Genomic DNA, 17,897 nt, shown 5'->3' on the forward strand with positions numbered 1-17,897 from the left:
ACTGAACTCCCTTGGCAGATAATATGGCCACAGGCTAATGGCTAGCAGGTCCAATTCTGGGCAACATAAAACTGTCTTTATGGAGATATGTTCCGGGTTACACCAGCGGTTGTTAACATAAATGATGAGTCCCCCACCTTTGCTTTTCCCACGTGTTACTGTCTCTGTCGGCCCTCACAGCAGTGAATCCCCGCAGGTCCACGTTAGCATCCGGTACAAAGTGTGTTAGCCATGTTTCCGTAAAAATAAATAAGCTGCTCTTCTGGTAAATCCACTGGTTGTTCAGTGCGGATAACTCGTGGATTTATTCGGCAGCGAGTTCACATTCTCCATGATAACGGAGGGAATGGATGGTTTGTAGCGCTGCCGGTTGTCTGCTAGCCTAGCCTTTAGCTTAGCTCCAGCTTTGCAGCCTCTGAGTTTCCTCCTCAGCTCGGCCGGGATGGGGTGTCATATCCTGGCTCATCCCATTGTTTTCAGGGCCAGCAGCTTCTCTCTCAAACAAGTGAGAAAACTGGCTCCTGGTTGCGTGTTAAAGTTAAATATATCCATGTTATATAGTTAAACACACTATGTCTTCATAAGAAGAGCAAAAAAGTAAAAAAAAAAGGTGGAAAAAAGTGGTTTAAAGAGCTAAAAACTACAGAGCTACTGGAGAGACAGCCATCTCACACAGCGCCCAGAGTGTGTACATTATCTAAAGTATGGTGGAACGTTAACTCTAAGCATTCAGTTGCCTGATCAAGTTCTGCAGGGGCTGACAGTGACCCAATCAAAGTTGATAACTGGGAGATCATTTATAAAGTTCTGTGCAGTAGTTGACGTGAATGTACGTTTAATACAGTAGCATGGTGAGGTGCATATATTATTACTCAGATATATTTTGAATGAAATGAGATAATGATCTGAGATCATTTCAGACTGTGGAAGTATGACTATATTTTCTACGTTTAACCCGAATGTTAGTATTAGATCGAGGGTGTGACCACAATTATGGGTCGGTCCTCTGACATTCCAATTAATCCCTACTGAAACTAAAATGGACAAATGCTGTTTTCAAAGGGTCTTCTGGGTTATCGAAGTGAATATTGAAATCTCTGACAACTAAAGCTTTGTCTCAGGAAATAACCAGATCTGAGATAAAATCTGCAAATTCAGAAAGAAACTCAGAATATGGCCCCGGGGGCCTGTAAATAATAAGTAACAGAATTAACTCGGTAGACTTATTTTTCGAGGCTACATACATTATATTAGTATGAAGAACTTCAAATGTATTAAATTTATAACCAGGTTTTTGTGTTACACCTAGATAATCATTATAAATAACCGCAACGCCTCCTCCTCTGCCAGTTAGACGAGGCTGGTGTATATAACTGTATCCAGGAGGACTCACTTCATTTAATGCTATATATTCATTTGGCTTAATCCATGTTTCAGTTAAACAAAGTACATTAAACTCCTAATCAGTAATGAGTTCATTAACCATTAGCGCTTTAGATGTAAGAGATCTAATATTTAATAGCCCCACCTTCAGATCAAAGGTGCTGGCAGCGGCTGTATAGTCAGTATGATCTAATTTTATATTGATTAGGTTACTGGAACAAACTCTCGGAGTATTTCTACTTTTTTGTTGAGCTTGGGGAACAGACACAGTCTCGATGTAGTGGACCCTGAGTGATGACTCTGTGCAGCTAGCAGACAGTTGGTTTAGCATGTTCGTCCACTCCCTGGCCTTGGCTCTGGATTGTCAGAAATTAACTAGGCCTGTTCTGAGACTATGGCCTATGCTGCAGGAAATGAGAGCAGCACCTTCCCAAGTACTACTACTTCTACCACCATCATCATGGTTAGACATGGCCTTCAGGCCTCCTGTGTTTTCACTGCTTTTCTGCTGTAATTGCTTGCTAGCAAGGGTCTAATGGTTTCTACACCATGGCTAAGTACCTTTGGCACCCAAATGCCTACAGATATGTTTGAAAGGATCACAGACTACCATGTTTTATTGACTAATGCTTGGCAATTGGAGCAAAGTTTTTTTGCCATTAATTTATTCTACTTGGAATTGGTTGAGCAAGTTTTGTTTGCTGATTGGCATCTATTGTCTACTAGAGCTGGAATGCTATTCAACTACTTGGAGTGGAATGCCAGTATCATCATTACATGCAATACTCCTCAGTATTTGGCACTATGCAAGATGAAGCATTGCATAGTATATGCACAGATGACTGCAAACACTACCGCCTCTATCCATTGTCAGCTGGTGGGTGATATTGTGTTCAAGCTTAATCCTGGACCTATGAATATGTTGTCAAGGGGAATGCAAAGGAACAATATCCTCGCTGTTGGTTCGATGCATTCTTCTCGGATCCCCATTTATATGACCAACAGACTGTGCATTAACAATAGCCATTTTTCAACGCATCTGGTCTACACAAAGCATCACTATTCAAATTTGATTAATATTTCCTTAGGTGCTCCCATCACTGCTTTGAATGCTAAATCATTGAGGCTTTGTTTAGTTAATGTGCGTTCACTTGGAACTAAGTCCACTGACTTCATGGATTATGTTTTGGACTCAAAGTTTGACCTGGTCGGGCTGACTGAAACCTTGTTTACTACTGATGTGGCTGCTTGTGCACTGCCAACTCCTGATGACTACAAATTTCTTGATCATCCCCATGTAAGTCGGAGTGCTGGTGGTGGCACTGGTCTGTTATTCAAGGACACTCTGCATGTGTCTAAACTAGCTGCTGGTGAGAAGTCTTCATTTGAGTTTTCTGAATGGCTTGTGACATTTGGCTCATGTAGACTTTGAAAAGAAGAAAGAAAGAAAGAAAGAAAGAAAGAAAGAAAGAAAGAAAGAAAGAAAGAAAGAAAGCACAACTTTATTCATCACACACTTGTGAAATTTCCTCTCAGCATTTAACCCATCTGAAGCAGTGAACACACACATGAGCAATGAGCACACACACATACCCAGAGCAGTGGGCAGCCATGCTAACAGCACCCGGGGAGCAGTTGGGAGTTAGGTGCCTCGCTCAAGGGCACCTCAGCCCAAAGCCATCCCATATTAACCTAACCACATGTCTTTGGACTGTGGGGAAACCGGAGCACCCGGAGGAAACCCACGCAGACACGGGGAGAACAGACAAACTCCACACAGAAAGGTCCTCACTGGCTGCTGGGTTCAGACCCAGAACCTTCTTGCTGTGAGGTGACCGTGCTAACCACTTACACCACCATGCCGCCCATGTGTGGCAATTATCTACCATATGCTATACAGTGCTGAGCATCCTGTGTCAGTGTTATTTTATTAAATTTTCTGACTACATGGAGTCCATTATATTGGCCCCTGAAAAGCTGATCATCATAAGAGATTTCAACATCCATGTGGACATGCTTGATGACAGGGATGCAAGGAAGCTGCAGGATTTATTTGAATTTTTAGGTCTTCAGCAACATGTTAATGGGGCTACTCACATCCATGGACACACCCTGGATCTGACTATGATGCGTCAATTGCAGTCCATGGTCTCTACGCCACAGGCAGAATGCCTATTTTCAGATCACTTTGCTATTACCTGCAGTCTTCAAATGCCTAAGCCAGCTACTTCTATTAAGGAACATAACTACAGAAATCTTAAAGCTGTTGACATTGATCAACTAAGAAAAGATTTTCAAGACTCTGAGTTGTGGAAAAGTTTACAAAACCATCTCTAAAGAGTTTGGACTCCACCAATCCACAGTCACACAGATTGTGTACAAATTGAGAGAATTCAAGACCATTGTTATCCTCCCCAGGAGTGGTCGACCAACAAAGACCAAGGTGTGTAATAGTCGGCGAGGTCACTAAGGACCCCAGGGTAACTTGTAAGCAACTGAAGGCCTCTCTCACATTGGCTAATGTTAATGTTCATGAATCCACCATCAGGGGAACACAACAACAATGGTGTGCCTGGCAGGGTTGCAAGGAGAAAGCCACTGCTGTCCAAAAAGAACATTGCTGCTTGTCTGCAGTTTGCTAAAGATCACGTGGACAAGCCAGAAGGTTATTGGAAAAATGTTTTGTGGATGGATGAGACCAAAATAGAACTTTCTGGTTTAAATGAGAAGCGTTATGTTTGGAGAAAGGAAAACACTGCATTCCAGCATAAGAACCTTATCCCATCTGTGAAACATGGTGGTGGTAGTATCATGGTTTGGGCCTGTTTTGCTGCATCTAAGTCAGGACAGCTTTCAATTATTGATAGAACAATGAATTCTGAATTATACCAGTGAATTCTAAAGGAAAATGTCAGGACATCTGTCCATGATATGAATCTCTAGAGAAGATGGGTCATGGAGTAAGACAATGACCCTTAGCACACAAGTTGTTCTACCAAAGAATGGTTAAAGAAGAATAAAGTTAATGTTTTGGAATGGCCAAGTCAAAGTCCTGACCTTAATCCAATGGAAATGTTGTGGAAGGACCTGAAGCGAGCAGTTTATGTGAGGAAACCCACCAAAATCCCAGAGTTGAAGCTGTTCTGTATGGAGGAATGGGCTAAAATTCCTCCAAGCCGGTGTGTCGGACTGATCAACAGTTACCGGAAATGTTTAGTTGCAGTTATTGCTGCAAAAGGGGGTCACACCAGATACTGAAAGCAAAGGTTCACATACTTTTGTCACTCACAGATATGTAATATTGGATCATTTTCCTCAATAAATAAATGACCAAGTATAATATTTTTGTCTCATTTGTTTAACTGGGTTCTTTTTATCTACTTTTAGGACGTGTGTGAAAATCTGATGATGTTTTAGGTCATATTTATGCAGAAATATAGAAAATTCTAAAGGGTTCACAAACTTTCAAGCACCATTGTAGTTCAATGATGATATAAGACAAGCCAAGAGGGCTAGGTGTAGGGCTGAGAAGCACTGGAGGAGGACAAAGTCTCCAACAGACTTTGAATGCTATAAGACCTGCAGGAATCGTGTTACCTATTTATTGAACAATGCATGCACAGCGTTCTATAAAGATTTTATAGAAGACAACACTAGTGATCAGGGTAAACTTTTCAGGGCTACAAAGAAGTTGCTGAAGCAAGATACTGAAGTTCAGTTTCCACCACATGATGATAAATATCAACTAGCTAACGGTACGGGAATTTCTTTATCAAGAGGGTATCTGATATTCAGTTGGATCTTGATGTTGTGGTGCAAAGTTGTTCTGAATCCTCAAAATACGACTTTGCTCATCCTGTGGAAGAATCATTCAGTAAGTTTAAGCTTCTTAATGATGATGACATTATAGATCTGGTGAAGAAATCTGCTAAGAAGTTCTGTGCTTTGGACCCAATGCCAACTCCACTGGTGGTAGAGTATATATTGATGTATTTTTGCCTGTAATCAAGCAAATGATTAATCAGTCTCTAGAGACCGCCTTCTCAAGCGCGCGGGAACACATTTTAGGTCAGGGGTGCTGCATATTAAGTAGCCTAGTTAATGGGGGTCATGGGTTTATATTTTATATACACACACACACACACACACACACACACACACTGTATACACAACCCCGATTCCAAAAAAAGTTGGGACAAAGTACAAACTGTAAATAAAAATGGAATGCAATAATTTACAAATCTCAGAAACTGATATTGTATTCACAATAGAAAATAGACAACATATCAAATGTGGAAAGTGAGACATTTTGAAATTTCATGCCAAATATTGGCTCATTTGAAATTTCATGACAGCAACACATCTCAAAAAAGTTGGGACAGGGGCAATAAGAGGCTGGAAAAGTTAAAGGTACAAAAAAGGAACAGCTGGAGGACCAAATTGCAACTCATTAGGTCAATTGGCAATAGGTCATTAACATGACTGGGTATAAAAAGAGCATCTTGGAGTGGCAGCGGCTCTCAGAAGTAAAGATGGGAAGAGGATCACCAATCCCCCTAATTCTGCGCCGACAAATAGTTGAGCAATATCAGAAAGGAGTTTGACAGTGTAAAATTGCAAAGAGTTTGAACATATCTTCATCTACAGTGCATAATATCATCAAAAGATTCAGAGAATCTGGAAGAATCTCTGTGCATAAGGGTCAAGGCCAGAAAACCATACCGGGTGCCCGTGATCTTCAGGCCCTTAGACGGCACTGCATCACATACGGGCATGCTTCTGTATTGGAAATCACAAAATGGGCTCAGGAATATTTCCAGAGAACATTATCTGTGAACACAATTCACCATGCCATCCATCGTTACTAGCTAAAACTCTATAGTTCAAAGAAGAAGCCGTATCTAAACACAATCCAGAAGCACAGACGTCTTCTCTGGGCCAAGGCTCATTTAAAATGGACTGTGGCAAAGTGGAAAACTGTTCTGTGGTCAGACGAATCAAAATTTGAAATTCTTTATGGAAATCAGGGACACCGTGTCATTCGGACTAAAGAGGAGAAGGACAACTCAAGTCGTTATCAGCGCTCAGTTCAGAAGCCTGCATCTCTGATGGTATGGGGTTGCATTACTGCTTGTGGCATGGGCAGCTTACACATCTGGAAAGACACCATCAATGCTGAAAGGTATATCCAGGTTCTAGAGCAACATATGCTCCCATCCAGATGACGTCTCTTTCAAGGAAGACCTTGCATTTTCCAACATGACAATGTCAAACCACATACTGCATCAATTACAGCATCATGGCTGCGTAGAAGAAGGGTCCGGGTACTGAACTGGCCAGCCTGCAGTCCAGATCTTTCACCCATAGAAAGCATTTGGCGCATCATAAAATGGAAGATACGACAAAAAAGACCTAAGACAGTTGAGCAACTAGAATCCTACATTAGACAAGAATGGGTTAACATTCCTATCCCTAAACTTGAGCAACTTGTCTCCTCAGTCCCCAGACGTTTACAGACTGTTGTAAAGAGAAAAGGGGATGTCTCACAGTGGTAAACATGGCCTTGTCCCAACTTTTTTGAGATGTGTTGTTGTCATGAAATTTAAAATCACCTAATTTTTCTCTTTAAATGATACATTTTCTCAGTTTAAACATTTGATATGTCATCTATGTTCTATTCTGAATAAAATATTGAATTTTGAAACTTCCACATCATTGCATTCCATTTTTATTTACAATTTTTACTTTGTCCCAACTTTTTTGGAATCGGGGTTGTGTGTGTGTGTGTGTGTGTCTATATATATATATATATATATATATATATATATATATATATATATATATATCACAGGTTGGTTGTTCTGCTTACATGTGTTACATGTAGATTATGGAACGTCGGGTACTGTGTGTGTGTCTATATATATATATATATATATATATATATATATATATAGACACACATACAGTACCCGACGTTCCATAATCTACATGTAACACATGTAAGCAGAACAACCAACCTGTGATTTTGGCCGATATGTCTGAAGACTCCGAAGAAGCTCCATTCCTGAGGCACATTAACTGAATATTTTCCATTATTAACAGATTGTTTTAACTACATGGTGATGGAAAGATATAAAGACTAACTATTATTTTAACATATCCTGAAGCATTGGCGCTGGAACCAGTTTTAAAGTGATGTAAGAATAAGCGGGGGTTCGGGGGTTTATCCCCTGAGAATATTTTTAATGTTGTTGAGGCTAGATAGCGGGTTTTGCGAAATTTTAGACAGAAAGAGAATGGTCTTACTATGCTACCAGAAAACATGTTCTCATATCAGTTAGGCTGTGAAAACCATGCAGGCGAAATTATCTCATCTCATTATCTCTAGCCGCTTTATCCTTCTCCAGGGTCGCAGGCAAGCTGCAGCCTATCCCAGCTGACTACGGGCGAAAGGCGGGGTACACCCTGGACAAGTCGCCAGGTCATCACAGGGCTGACACATAGACACAGACAACCATTCACACTCACATTCACACCTATGCTCAATTTAGAGTCACCAGTTAACCTAACCTGCATGTCTTTGGACTGTGGGGGAAACCGGAGCACCTGGAGGAAACCCACGCAGACACGGGGAGAACATGCAAACTCCACACAGAAAGGCCCTCGCCGGCCCCGGGGCTCAAACCCAGGACCTTCTTGCTGTGAGGCGACACCGCTAACCACTACACCACCGTGCCGCCCTGCAGGCGAAATTAGTAATTATTTAAAACGTTTCATCCCTGCTCAGTAGGGGTGCGCAGCACCCTCAGTACTCCAGTAGAGGGTGCTGCAGCACCCTCAGCACCCCACTTCCCGCGCCCTTGCGCCTCCTTTCCTGATGCATGGAAGGAAACTTTCGCAAATCCTCTGCTCAAGAAGCATGGCCTGGGTCTTCTATATAAAAACTATCATCCAGTTAACAATCTTTCTTATGTGTCTAAATTGACAGAATGCTCAGTATCAGATTCATTGCTTGTGCATATGTCTTCCAGTGCTCTCTACCCTGCTTTGCAGCCGTCATATAGGCAATGCCATAGTACTGAAACAGTTCTTTCAAAGGTGAAGAATGATATTCTTATGAACACGAACAAGGGTCACGTGACTCTGCTGGTTCTTTTGGATTTAAGTGCAGCCTTTGATACCATTGATCACGGAATTCTGATCATGAATCTTCAGTCAAGGTTTGGCATCTCAGGCAAAGTCTTGGAATGGTTTTCAGCATACTTAAGGCAAAGAAGTCAATGAGTCTTGGTCAATGGGACCCTCTCTGATAGTTTTTCCTTGCAATATGGTGTTCCTCATGTATCCTGCCTTGGTCCTGTATTGTTTATCATTTACACATCCAAGCTTTTTGAGATTGTAAATGCACATCAACAGTACCTAGCATTCATTGTTACATGGATGACTCTTAGCTTTATCTTCCATTTAAACCTGATTCGCAAGCAAGTCAAGATGAGGCAGTTACAGCAATGCAGCATTGTATAGAGGACATACATCAATGGATGCTGACTGACTGGCTCAAGCTTAATGATGATAAAACTGAATATTTACATATAAGAACAAGACAACAATTGTCTAAGATCAGTGCAGGCTCTCTTGCTGTTGGTGATCATCAGATTATTCCAGCTCAAGAGTCCAAGAATCTGGGCTGCTGGTTTGATCAGCAACTTAGTATGGGGACACATATCAGTAAGATTTGTAGTGCATCTAATTTTCATTTGCGCAACATTAGGTGCATTAGAAAGTTTTTAACAACTGAATCAACTAAGAAGTTAGTGCATGCTCTAGTCATTAGTAGAATTGACTACTGCAATAGTTTATTATATGGTTTGCTACAAACGCAGTTGTCTAAGTTACAGTGTTTCCAGAACACAGTTGTGCACCTTATTTGCAATGTTTCCTGTTTTGATTATACGTGACCTGTGCTTTTCAAGCTTCACTGGCCACCAGTGCAATTTAGAATGAAATTTAAGATACTAGTAATTACATTTAAGGCTATTCATGGGCTAGTGCCGGAATATATTAATGACTTAATTATCATTAAGGGTACATTGCAATATTCTTTGAGATCAAATAATGGGCTTCTCTTTGATTTACCAAGTGAGTGAACAAAGAGGACATTGGGGGACAGAGCTTTCTGTGCTGCTGCCCCAAAACTATGGAACTCATTACCAAGTAGGATTCATAACTGTAGAACTTTGGACAATTTTAAGAATATGTTGAAGACACATTTATTTAAGTTAGCTTTTATAAATAAGATTTAATAAGACTTATTTTACGGGCGGCACGGTGGTGTAGTGGATAGCGCTGTCGCCTCACAGCAAGAAGGTCTGGGTTCGAGCCCCGTGGCCGGCGAGGGCCTTTCTGTGCGGAGTTTGCATGTTCTCCCCGTGTCTGCGTGGGTTTCCTCCGGGTGCTCCGGTTTCCCCCACAGTCCAAAGACATGCAGGTTAGGTTAACTGGTGACTCTAAATTGACCATAGGTGTGAATGTGAGTGTGAATGGTTGTCTGTGTCTATGTGTCAACCCTGTGATGACCTGGCGACTTGTCCAGGGTGTACCCCGCCTTTCACCCGTAGTCAGCTGGGATAGGCTCCAGCTTGCCTGCGACCCTGTAGAACAGGATAAAGCGGATAGAGATAATGAGATGAGAAGACTTATTTTATCTTTTTTTCTATATTATATTTTTATTGGAGCCCTGTGATGACCTGGCGACTTGTCCAGGGTGTACCCCGCCTTTCGCCTGTAGTCAGCTGGGATAGGCTCCAGCTTGCCTGCACCTCTGTAGAACAGGATAAAGCAGCTAGAGGTAATGAGATGAGATGATGATATTTTTATCGGGGTGGCATGGTGGTGTAGTGGTTAGCACTGTCGCCTCACAGCAAGAAAGTCCTGGGTGCAAGCCCAGTGGCCGACAAGGGCCTTTCTGTGTGGAGTTTGCATGTTCTCCCCATGTCTGCATGAGTTTCCTCTGGGTGCTCCAGTTTCCCCCACAGTCCAAAGACATGCAGACTAGGATAATTGGTGGCTCTAAATTGACCATAGGTGTGAGTGTGAATGGTTGTTTGTCTCTATGTGTTAGCCCTGTGATGACCTGGTGACTTGTCCAGGGTGTACCCCGCCTCTCACCCATAGTCAGCTGGGATAGGGTCCAGCTTGCCTGTGACCCTGTATAGGATAAGTGGCTACAGATAATGGATGGATATTTTTTACATAGTTTTTGCTCATTTTTATATTACTGTATAGTTTTACTTTGTAATAAGTAGATATTGTTTTATAGTTGTTTTATAGTTAATCTTTGTGATGTGCAGGTGATCATATATTCATGCAGCCTGTGCACAATAAATGTAAATTATTATTATTATTATTATTATTATGCATTCAGAGAGAGAGGGGCAGGACAGCTGTAGAAGGCCTGCAGCTGATGTAAATTTGCATATTATCTGCATAGCAATGATAATTAAAACCATGACAATGGATAATTTGGCCCACGGGCAGCACATAGACAATGACCAGAAGGGGACTGAAGACAGAACCCTGTGGGACACCAGAACTAATGGATGTCATAGAAGACTTGTACATGGCCATGGAAAGAAACTGTTGTCTATCTCTTAGATAGGATTTTAACCAGGAAAAGGCTGAACCAGAAATACCACTAGCAAAGAGATGGGAGAGGAGTAGTTCATGACAAGCATTGTCAAAAGCAAAACTAAGGATCCAAACAAAGGAGAATATTAAGAGCACTAGCATCAGCAGAGGAGAGGAGGTCATTAACTACCATAAGTGCAGACTCAGTACTGTGAGATGAGGAACAAACAAATTGAAATATTTCAGAAAGATTATTAGTGTCAAGTTGTGGTTGTAGCTGGTTGACAACATCCCTTTTAAGATGTTTTGCAATGTATGGCAGATGAGACATAAGTCTAATCATTTCAGTTTGCACACAGGTTTCAGCTGTCAAAATGTCCATTATGCTTTGGCACTGCAGTCACCACAAAATACAATTTTCTCCCGTTTCACTTTTGGGGAATAATAAAATGGTAGAACTTTCACTGTGATTGAGATACATGAAGAAGGAAAAAAAACAGTTCAGGAAAGTCTATAGTTGTTTCATCAAATGTATTGACCCTTAAAAAATAATGCAGGCTTTAAAAGCTCTATGTGCAGAACTTCATACTTTTTTGGAGCAAACTAATACCTCATGAGACCAGAAAACCTGTCAAAGCAAAGGTGTTTTAGAGACAAAACACTGAAGTCAATCAGTGTGTTGAAAAGTAACAAATAGTAAGCATTATTCTATCACACCCTTTTTAATATTTAAGTGTGGGCTTTTTGCATGTGTGCACATTGTGAATACAGTGAAATAATATCACTTAAACTTAATTACAGGTTCCAAGATGGCGGCGCGCACACACGCAGCGGCTCCTCTCTGTCCTGACAGAATGGCGTTTTCGTGTTTTTTGTGTTTTAAAACAGCGTGTATCTGTTCGTCTTTGTCGTGTCCATCAGTCTCAAGGCGCACATACTCTTGTGAGTTTCTGCTCGACATCCGCAGAACTATATTCATGGATATAAATCCAGCGGACGCGGAAGTGCTATGTGGTTTGCTCTGGAGGCCTGCTCAATCACCGACTCCCACTCCTGCATCCAGCCCGCAGTGGAAGCGCCACAGGTGGAACATGCGGAAGCAGAAGAGAGGCAAGTGCAGAGGTATCCGGGCTAGGCTACCGGCTAGCCCTCACAGGCCGGCTATCCCTACCATCACTCTGGCCAATGTACGCTTGCTGGACAACAAGCTGGATTATGTCCTCCTGCTCCGCTCATATTTTAAGTCTGTGAGTGAGTGCTGTGTCCTTGTGTTTGTGGAAACATGGCTTAACAACAGCGTCCCGGACTGTGCCATTCAGCTAGCCTGGCTAACATGCTACCAGTCAGACAGAGTGCTAGTCAAGGGGGGGAAGACTCGTGGCAGAGGACTCTGTGTTTACATCAGTGATGCCTGGTGCCGTGATGCTGTTGTGGTCTGCAAACACTGCTCACCACTGGTGGAATTTATGATTATTAAGTGCCGGCCATTCTACCTGCCGAGGGAATTTACAGCCATATTGCTGGTAGTAATATACATCCCTCCCGGCTCCAATAACAACAGGAGTGAAGCAGTGAATGAACTCTATCAGCACATCAATGAACAGCAGACAGCCCACCCAGATGCTTTCCTCATCCTGGCTGGGGATTTCAATTTCAAGGTGGGCCTGAGGACAGCTAGGGCCAACCTGTCACGAGGTATCAGGGTGGCCAAGAGACAGTATTCCAGGTACATTGCTGACCATTTCAACGACAGCAGAGACACCAAGAACCTGTGGCGGGGGATTCAGACCATCACAGACTACAAGCCCTCTCCGCAGACCTGTGACAACTCCACGTCTCTGCTGAATCAGTTGAACGACTTCTTCGCTCACTTTGAGGCAGACAACAGCACCACAGCACAGAAGACCCCACCACCTCCCGGCGACCAGGTGTTGACGCTGTCCCCAGACAGCGTGAGGAGAGCTCTCAGGACAACAAATGCACGAAAAGCCCTGGGTCCTGATAACATTCCTGGTCGTGTCCTGAGAGACTGTGCCGAGGAGCTCACAGATGTCTTTACAGACATCTTCAACATCTCATTGAGCCAGGCTGTTGTCCCCACGTGCCTCAAAGCCACCACCATCATCCTGGTCCTGAAGAAGCCGTCTCCCTCCTGCTTCAATGACTACCGCCCTGTCGCACTCAATCCCATCCTCATGAAGTGCTTCGAGCGGCTAGTCATGCGGCATATCAAGTCTGCCCTCCCCGCCCTGGACCCTTTCCAGTTTGCATATCAGTCCAACCATTCGACCGATGACGCCATCTCCACTGCCCTCCACTCAGCCCTCACCCACCTGGAGACAAAAGACTCGTATGTCAGAATGCTGTTCATAGACTTTAGCTCAGCATTCAACACAATCATTCCTCAGCAGCTCATTCACAAACTAGACCAGCTGGGACTCAACACCTCCCTGTGCAACTGGCTGCTGGACTTCCTGACGGGGAGACCACAGACTGTACAGGTTGGCAGCAACTCCTCCAGCACCATCACACTGAACACGGGGGCTCCCCAAGGATGTGTGCTAAGCCCCCTCCTCTTCACTCTGCTGACCCATGACTGCACACCAACATCCAGCTCTAATCTCTTCATTAAGTTTGCGGATGACACGACTGTGGTGGGTCTCATCAACAATGGCGATGAGACAATCTACAGGAGTGAGACGAGCCGCTTGGCCATGTGGTGCAAGGACAACAATCTCCGTCTGAATGTGGAGAAGATGAAGAAGATTGTTGTGGACTTCAGGAGAGTGCACACCCAGCATGCTCCACTATCTATCGATGGTGCTGCAGTGGAGAGGGTGAGCAGCACCAAGTTTTTGGGCGTGCACATCTCTGAAGACCTGTCCTGGAGCAACAACACCGCATCACTGGCCAAAAAAGCCCAACAGCGTCTGTACTTCCTCCGCAAACTGAGGAGAGCAAGAGTCCCGGCCCCCATCATGCACACTTTCTACAGAGGCACCATCGAGAACATCCTGACCAGCTGCATCACCATGTGGTACGGCGCCTGCACCGTGTCCTGCTGCAAGTCTCTGCAGCGCATCGTGAGAGCAGCTGAGGGGATCATTGGTGTCTCTCTCCCTTCTCTAATGGATATTTATAACTCCTGCCTCACCTGCAAAGCCATCAGGATTGCAGGTGACCCCACCCACCCATCTCACAGCCTCTTCAGTCTGCTGCCGTCGGGGAGGAGACTGCGGAGTCTCCTTGCCAAAACCAGCAGGCTCAAGAACAGTTTCTTTCACCAGGCGGTCAGGAGGCTCAACTCCCTCCCTGTTCTGCCCCTCCTCCCCCCTCTGCCCCTGCCACAGATTCTGCCCGCACACCCCCCTGCCCCCCCTTCAGCATCTGACATGTCATCCTCACAGTTTCCCCCCAACATACACACACACACACACATACATATATACATTATATATATACATTATATATATATATATATATATATATATATATATATATATATACACACACACACACACACACATCTCATCGTTCATTAACACACTGAACTCAGGGACCACACATCTCACTTTACCTCGCTCATTTGCACTATTCCGCACTACCTCACCTTAACAGCTGCTAGTTTGTTTATACTGCTTATTTCATGTTTACCTCCTATACCTCAAGTGCCATTGGCTGTTTGTTTATTTGCACCAATTTACGTGTGTGTGTGTGTATATATATATATATATATATATATATATATGTATGTATATATGAGTGTTTAGTCTACGTCTAGTTCTTATCTAGAGTATTTATACTGTTTATATTATTTGTTTGTTTTTTTCAATTATTCTATTTTTATTTTTATTTATTGCATTGCCTGTTTGCACCGTGGGTCAGAGAGGACTGAAATTTCATCTGTGCTGTATGTCGAGCATGTATAGCATATTTGACAATAAAGTTGACTTGACTTGACTAAATTCATCACAGCCTTTTGCTAATGCAAAACAAACTACACTACATTTAGTCTTGTACAGAAATATTTATACTTACAGCCAGAAAAAGAACAAGAAGCAAATTGCTGGTTTTCCTCATCCTGAACCTTGTACAAGAAAGTGTCCTGGTGTTCCAAACACCAGCTGTATACTCTCCCTCTCTCTTTCTGTGTGTGTGTGTGTGTGTGTGTACTGTGTAGATGATTTATCTTAAAGCCACTGGTGTGGGAGTGGCCATGCTGACATGGGTGAAGGGTGAAAAAGTATTGTCTGTTTTCCCTTTTGTGCATCCTGCACTCGGATTCATTGCCCTAACTGCAAAAACAGGATTGTCTCCTTTCTGTGTAAGATGAAGAGTTTCTGCAATGTGATCAGTACTTACAGTGGTGCTTGAAAGTTTGTGAACCCTTTAGAATTTTCTATATTTCTGCATAAATATGACCTAAAACATCATCAGATTTTCACACAAGTCCTAAAAGTAGATAAAGAGAACCCAGTTAAACAAATGAGACAAAAATATTATACTTGGTCATTTATTTATTGAGGAAAATGAGCCAATATTACATATCTGTGAGTGGCAAAAGTATGTGAACCTCTCGGATTAGCAGTTAATTTGAAGGTGAAATTAGAGTCAGGTGTTTTCAATCAATAGGATGACAATCAGGTGTGAGTGGGCACCCTGTTTTATTTAAAGAACAGGGATCTATCAAAGTCTGATCTTCACAACACACGTTTATGGAAATGTATCATGGCACGAACAAAGGAGATTTCTGAGGACCTCAGAAAAAGCGTTGTTGATGCTCATCAGGCTGGAAAAGGTTACAAAACCATCTCTAAAGAATTTGGACTCCACCAATCCACAGTCAGACAAATTGTGTACAAATGGAGGAAATTCAAGACCATTGTTAGCCTCCCCAGGAGTGGTTGACCAACAAAGATCACTCCAAGAGCAAGGCGTGTAATAGTCGGCAAGGTCACAAAGGACCCCAGGGTAACTTCTAAGCCACTGAAGGCCTCTCTCACATTGGCTAATGTTAATGTTCATGAGTCCACCATGAGGAGAACACTGAACAACAATGGTGTGCATGGAAAGGTTGCAAGGAGAAAGCCATTGCTCTCCAAAAAGAACATTGCTGCTCATCTGCAGTTTGCTAAAGATCACGTGGACAAGCCAGAAGGCTATTGCAAAAATGTTTTGTGGACAGAGAAACCAAAATAGAATTTTTGGTTTAAATGAGAAGCTTTATGTTTGGAGAAAGAAAAACACTGCATTCCAGCATAAGAACCTTATTCCATCTGTGAAACATGGTGGTGGTAGTATCATGGTTTGGGGCTGTTTTGCTGCATCTGGGCCAGGACGGCTTGCCATCATTGATGGAACAATGAATTCTGAATTATACCAGCAAATTCTAAAGGAAAATGTCAGAACATCTGTCCATGAACTCAATCTCAAGAGAAGGTGGGTCATGCAGCAAGACAACAACCCTAAGCACTCAAGTTGTTCTACCAAAGAATGGTTAAAGAAGAATAAAGTTAATGTTTTGGAATGGCCAAGTCAAAGTCCTGACCTTAATCCAATGGAAATGTTGTGGAAGGACCTGAAGCGAGCAGTTCATATAAGGAAACCCACCAACATCCCAGAGTTGAAGCTGTTCTGTATGGAGGAATGGGCTAAAATTCCTCCAAGTCGGTGTGCAGGACTGATCAACAGTTACCACAAACGTTTAGTTGCATTTATTGCTGCACAAGGGGGTCACACCAGCTACTGAAAGCAAAGGTTCACATACTTTTGCCACTCACAGATATGTAATATTGGATCATTTTCCTCAATAAATAAATAACCAAGTATAATATTTTTGTCTCATTTGTTTAACTGGGTTCTCTTTATCTACTTTTAGGACTTGTGTGAAAACCTGATGATGTTTTAGGTCATATTTATGCAGAAATGTAGAAAATTCTAAAGGGTTCACAAACTTTCAAGCACCACTGTATACTATATGCAGACGAGTGTTTGTTGTGTATCACAGTGTAATATTGCACAACCTGTAAAATATATTGTCAAATGAGAAAAGAAAAAAAAAAACACTGTTGTATGACTGGGTGTTTCTTCTATTTAAATTAAGTGAACATAATTGAATATGTTGAACAACCTGTTCCAAATCCATAGGCATTAATATGGAGTTGTTCCACTTTTGCTGCTATAATAGCCTCCAGTCTTCTGGGAATGCTTACAGCTAGATTTTTAGAGTGTGGCTGTGAGGATTTGCCCATTCAGCCACAAGAGCACAGTTGGACAATGATGTTGGACAAGGAGTCCTGGGGCACAATTGGCCTTCCAGTTCATCCCAAAGGTGTTCAGTGGGGTTGAGATCAGGGCTACTTGACTTCTTCCACTCCAAACTTAGCAAACCATGTCTTCATGGAGCTCACTTTGTGCACAGGGGCATTGTCATGCTGGAAAATGTGTGGGACTCTTAGTTCTAGTGAAGAGAAGCTGAATGTGAAGACATTCTAGACAATTGTGTTCTTCCAACTTTGTCAGTAGTTTGGAAAAGAACCACATATTGATATGATGGCCAGATATGGACATACTCTGTGCATATAGCATGCATATATAATCATATGGTCATACATGTGATACAAACGTAATCAAGTTATATTTGTAAAAAACAAAAACAAAACACCTTTTGATCTTTTAATTTGCATTCAATTTAATTTATTTGTTTGTTTCTATTTTTTACTCATTTTGTGGATCTATATTTTCACTTTACATTTTGCACTTAATTCAAACATTGTTTTAAAATATTTTTTTCTTTGACTTTTACTTAGCAGAATAGTACTTTGAGCTATCACACATATAAAGGATGCTCACACATAGGAGAATATGTTCAACATGTTCTAGCAAGA

At 42.3% G+C, this 17,897-nt stretch overlaps 1 protein-coding gene across 3 annotated transcripts in view; it reads right to left on the minus strand.

The window, feature by feature from the left end:
• The window catches only part of LOC132897196 (cadherin-like protein 26), a 229,213-nt gene extending 214,059 nt beyond the window's left edge, over nt 1-15,154 (minus strand). For all 3 annotated transcript variants that reach the window (XR_009656266.1, XM_060938630.1, XM_060938631.1), the window contains exon 1: nt 15,049-15,154. Coding sequence is in view for 2 of the 3 variants with exons in the window: in XM_060938630.1 (XP_060794613.1) it covers nt 15,049-15,090 (42 nt within the window). In the remaining variant the exon portion in view is untranslated. The remainder of the gene's footprint in view (nt 1-15,048) is intronic.
• Between the last annotated feature and the right edge of the window lie 2,743 nt (nt 15,155-17,897).

The sequence above is a fragment of the Neoarius graeffei genome, chromosome 13 (assembly GCF_027579695.1).
Source record: "Neoarius graeffei isolate fNeoGra1 chromosome 13, fNeoGra1.pri, whole genome shotgun sequence".
NCBI lineage: Eukaryota > Metazoa > Chordata > Actinopteri > Siluriformes > Ariidae > Neoarius > Neoarius graeffei.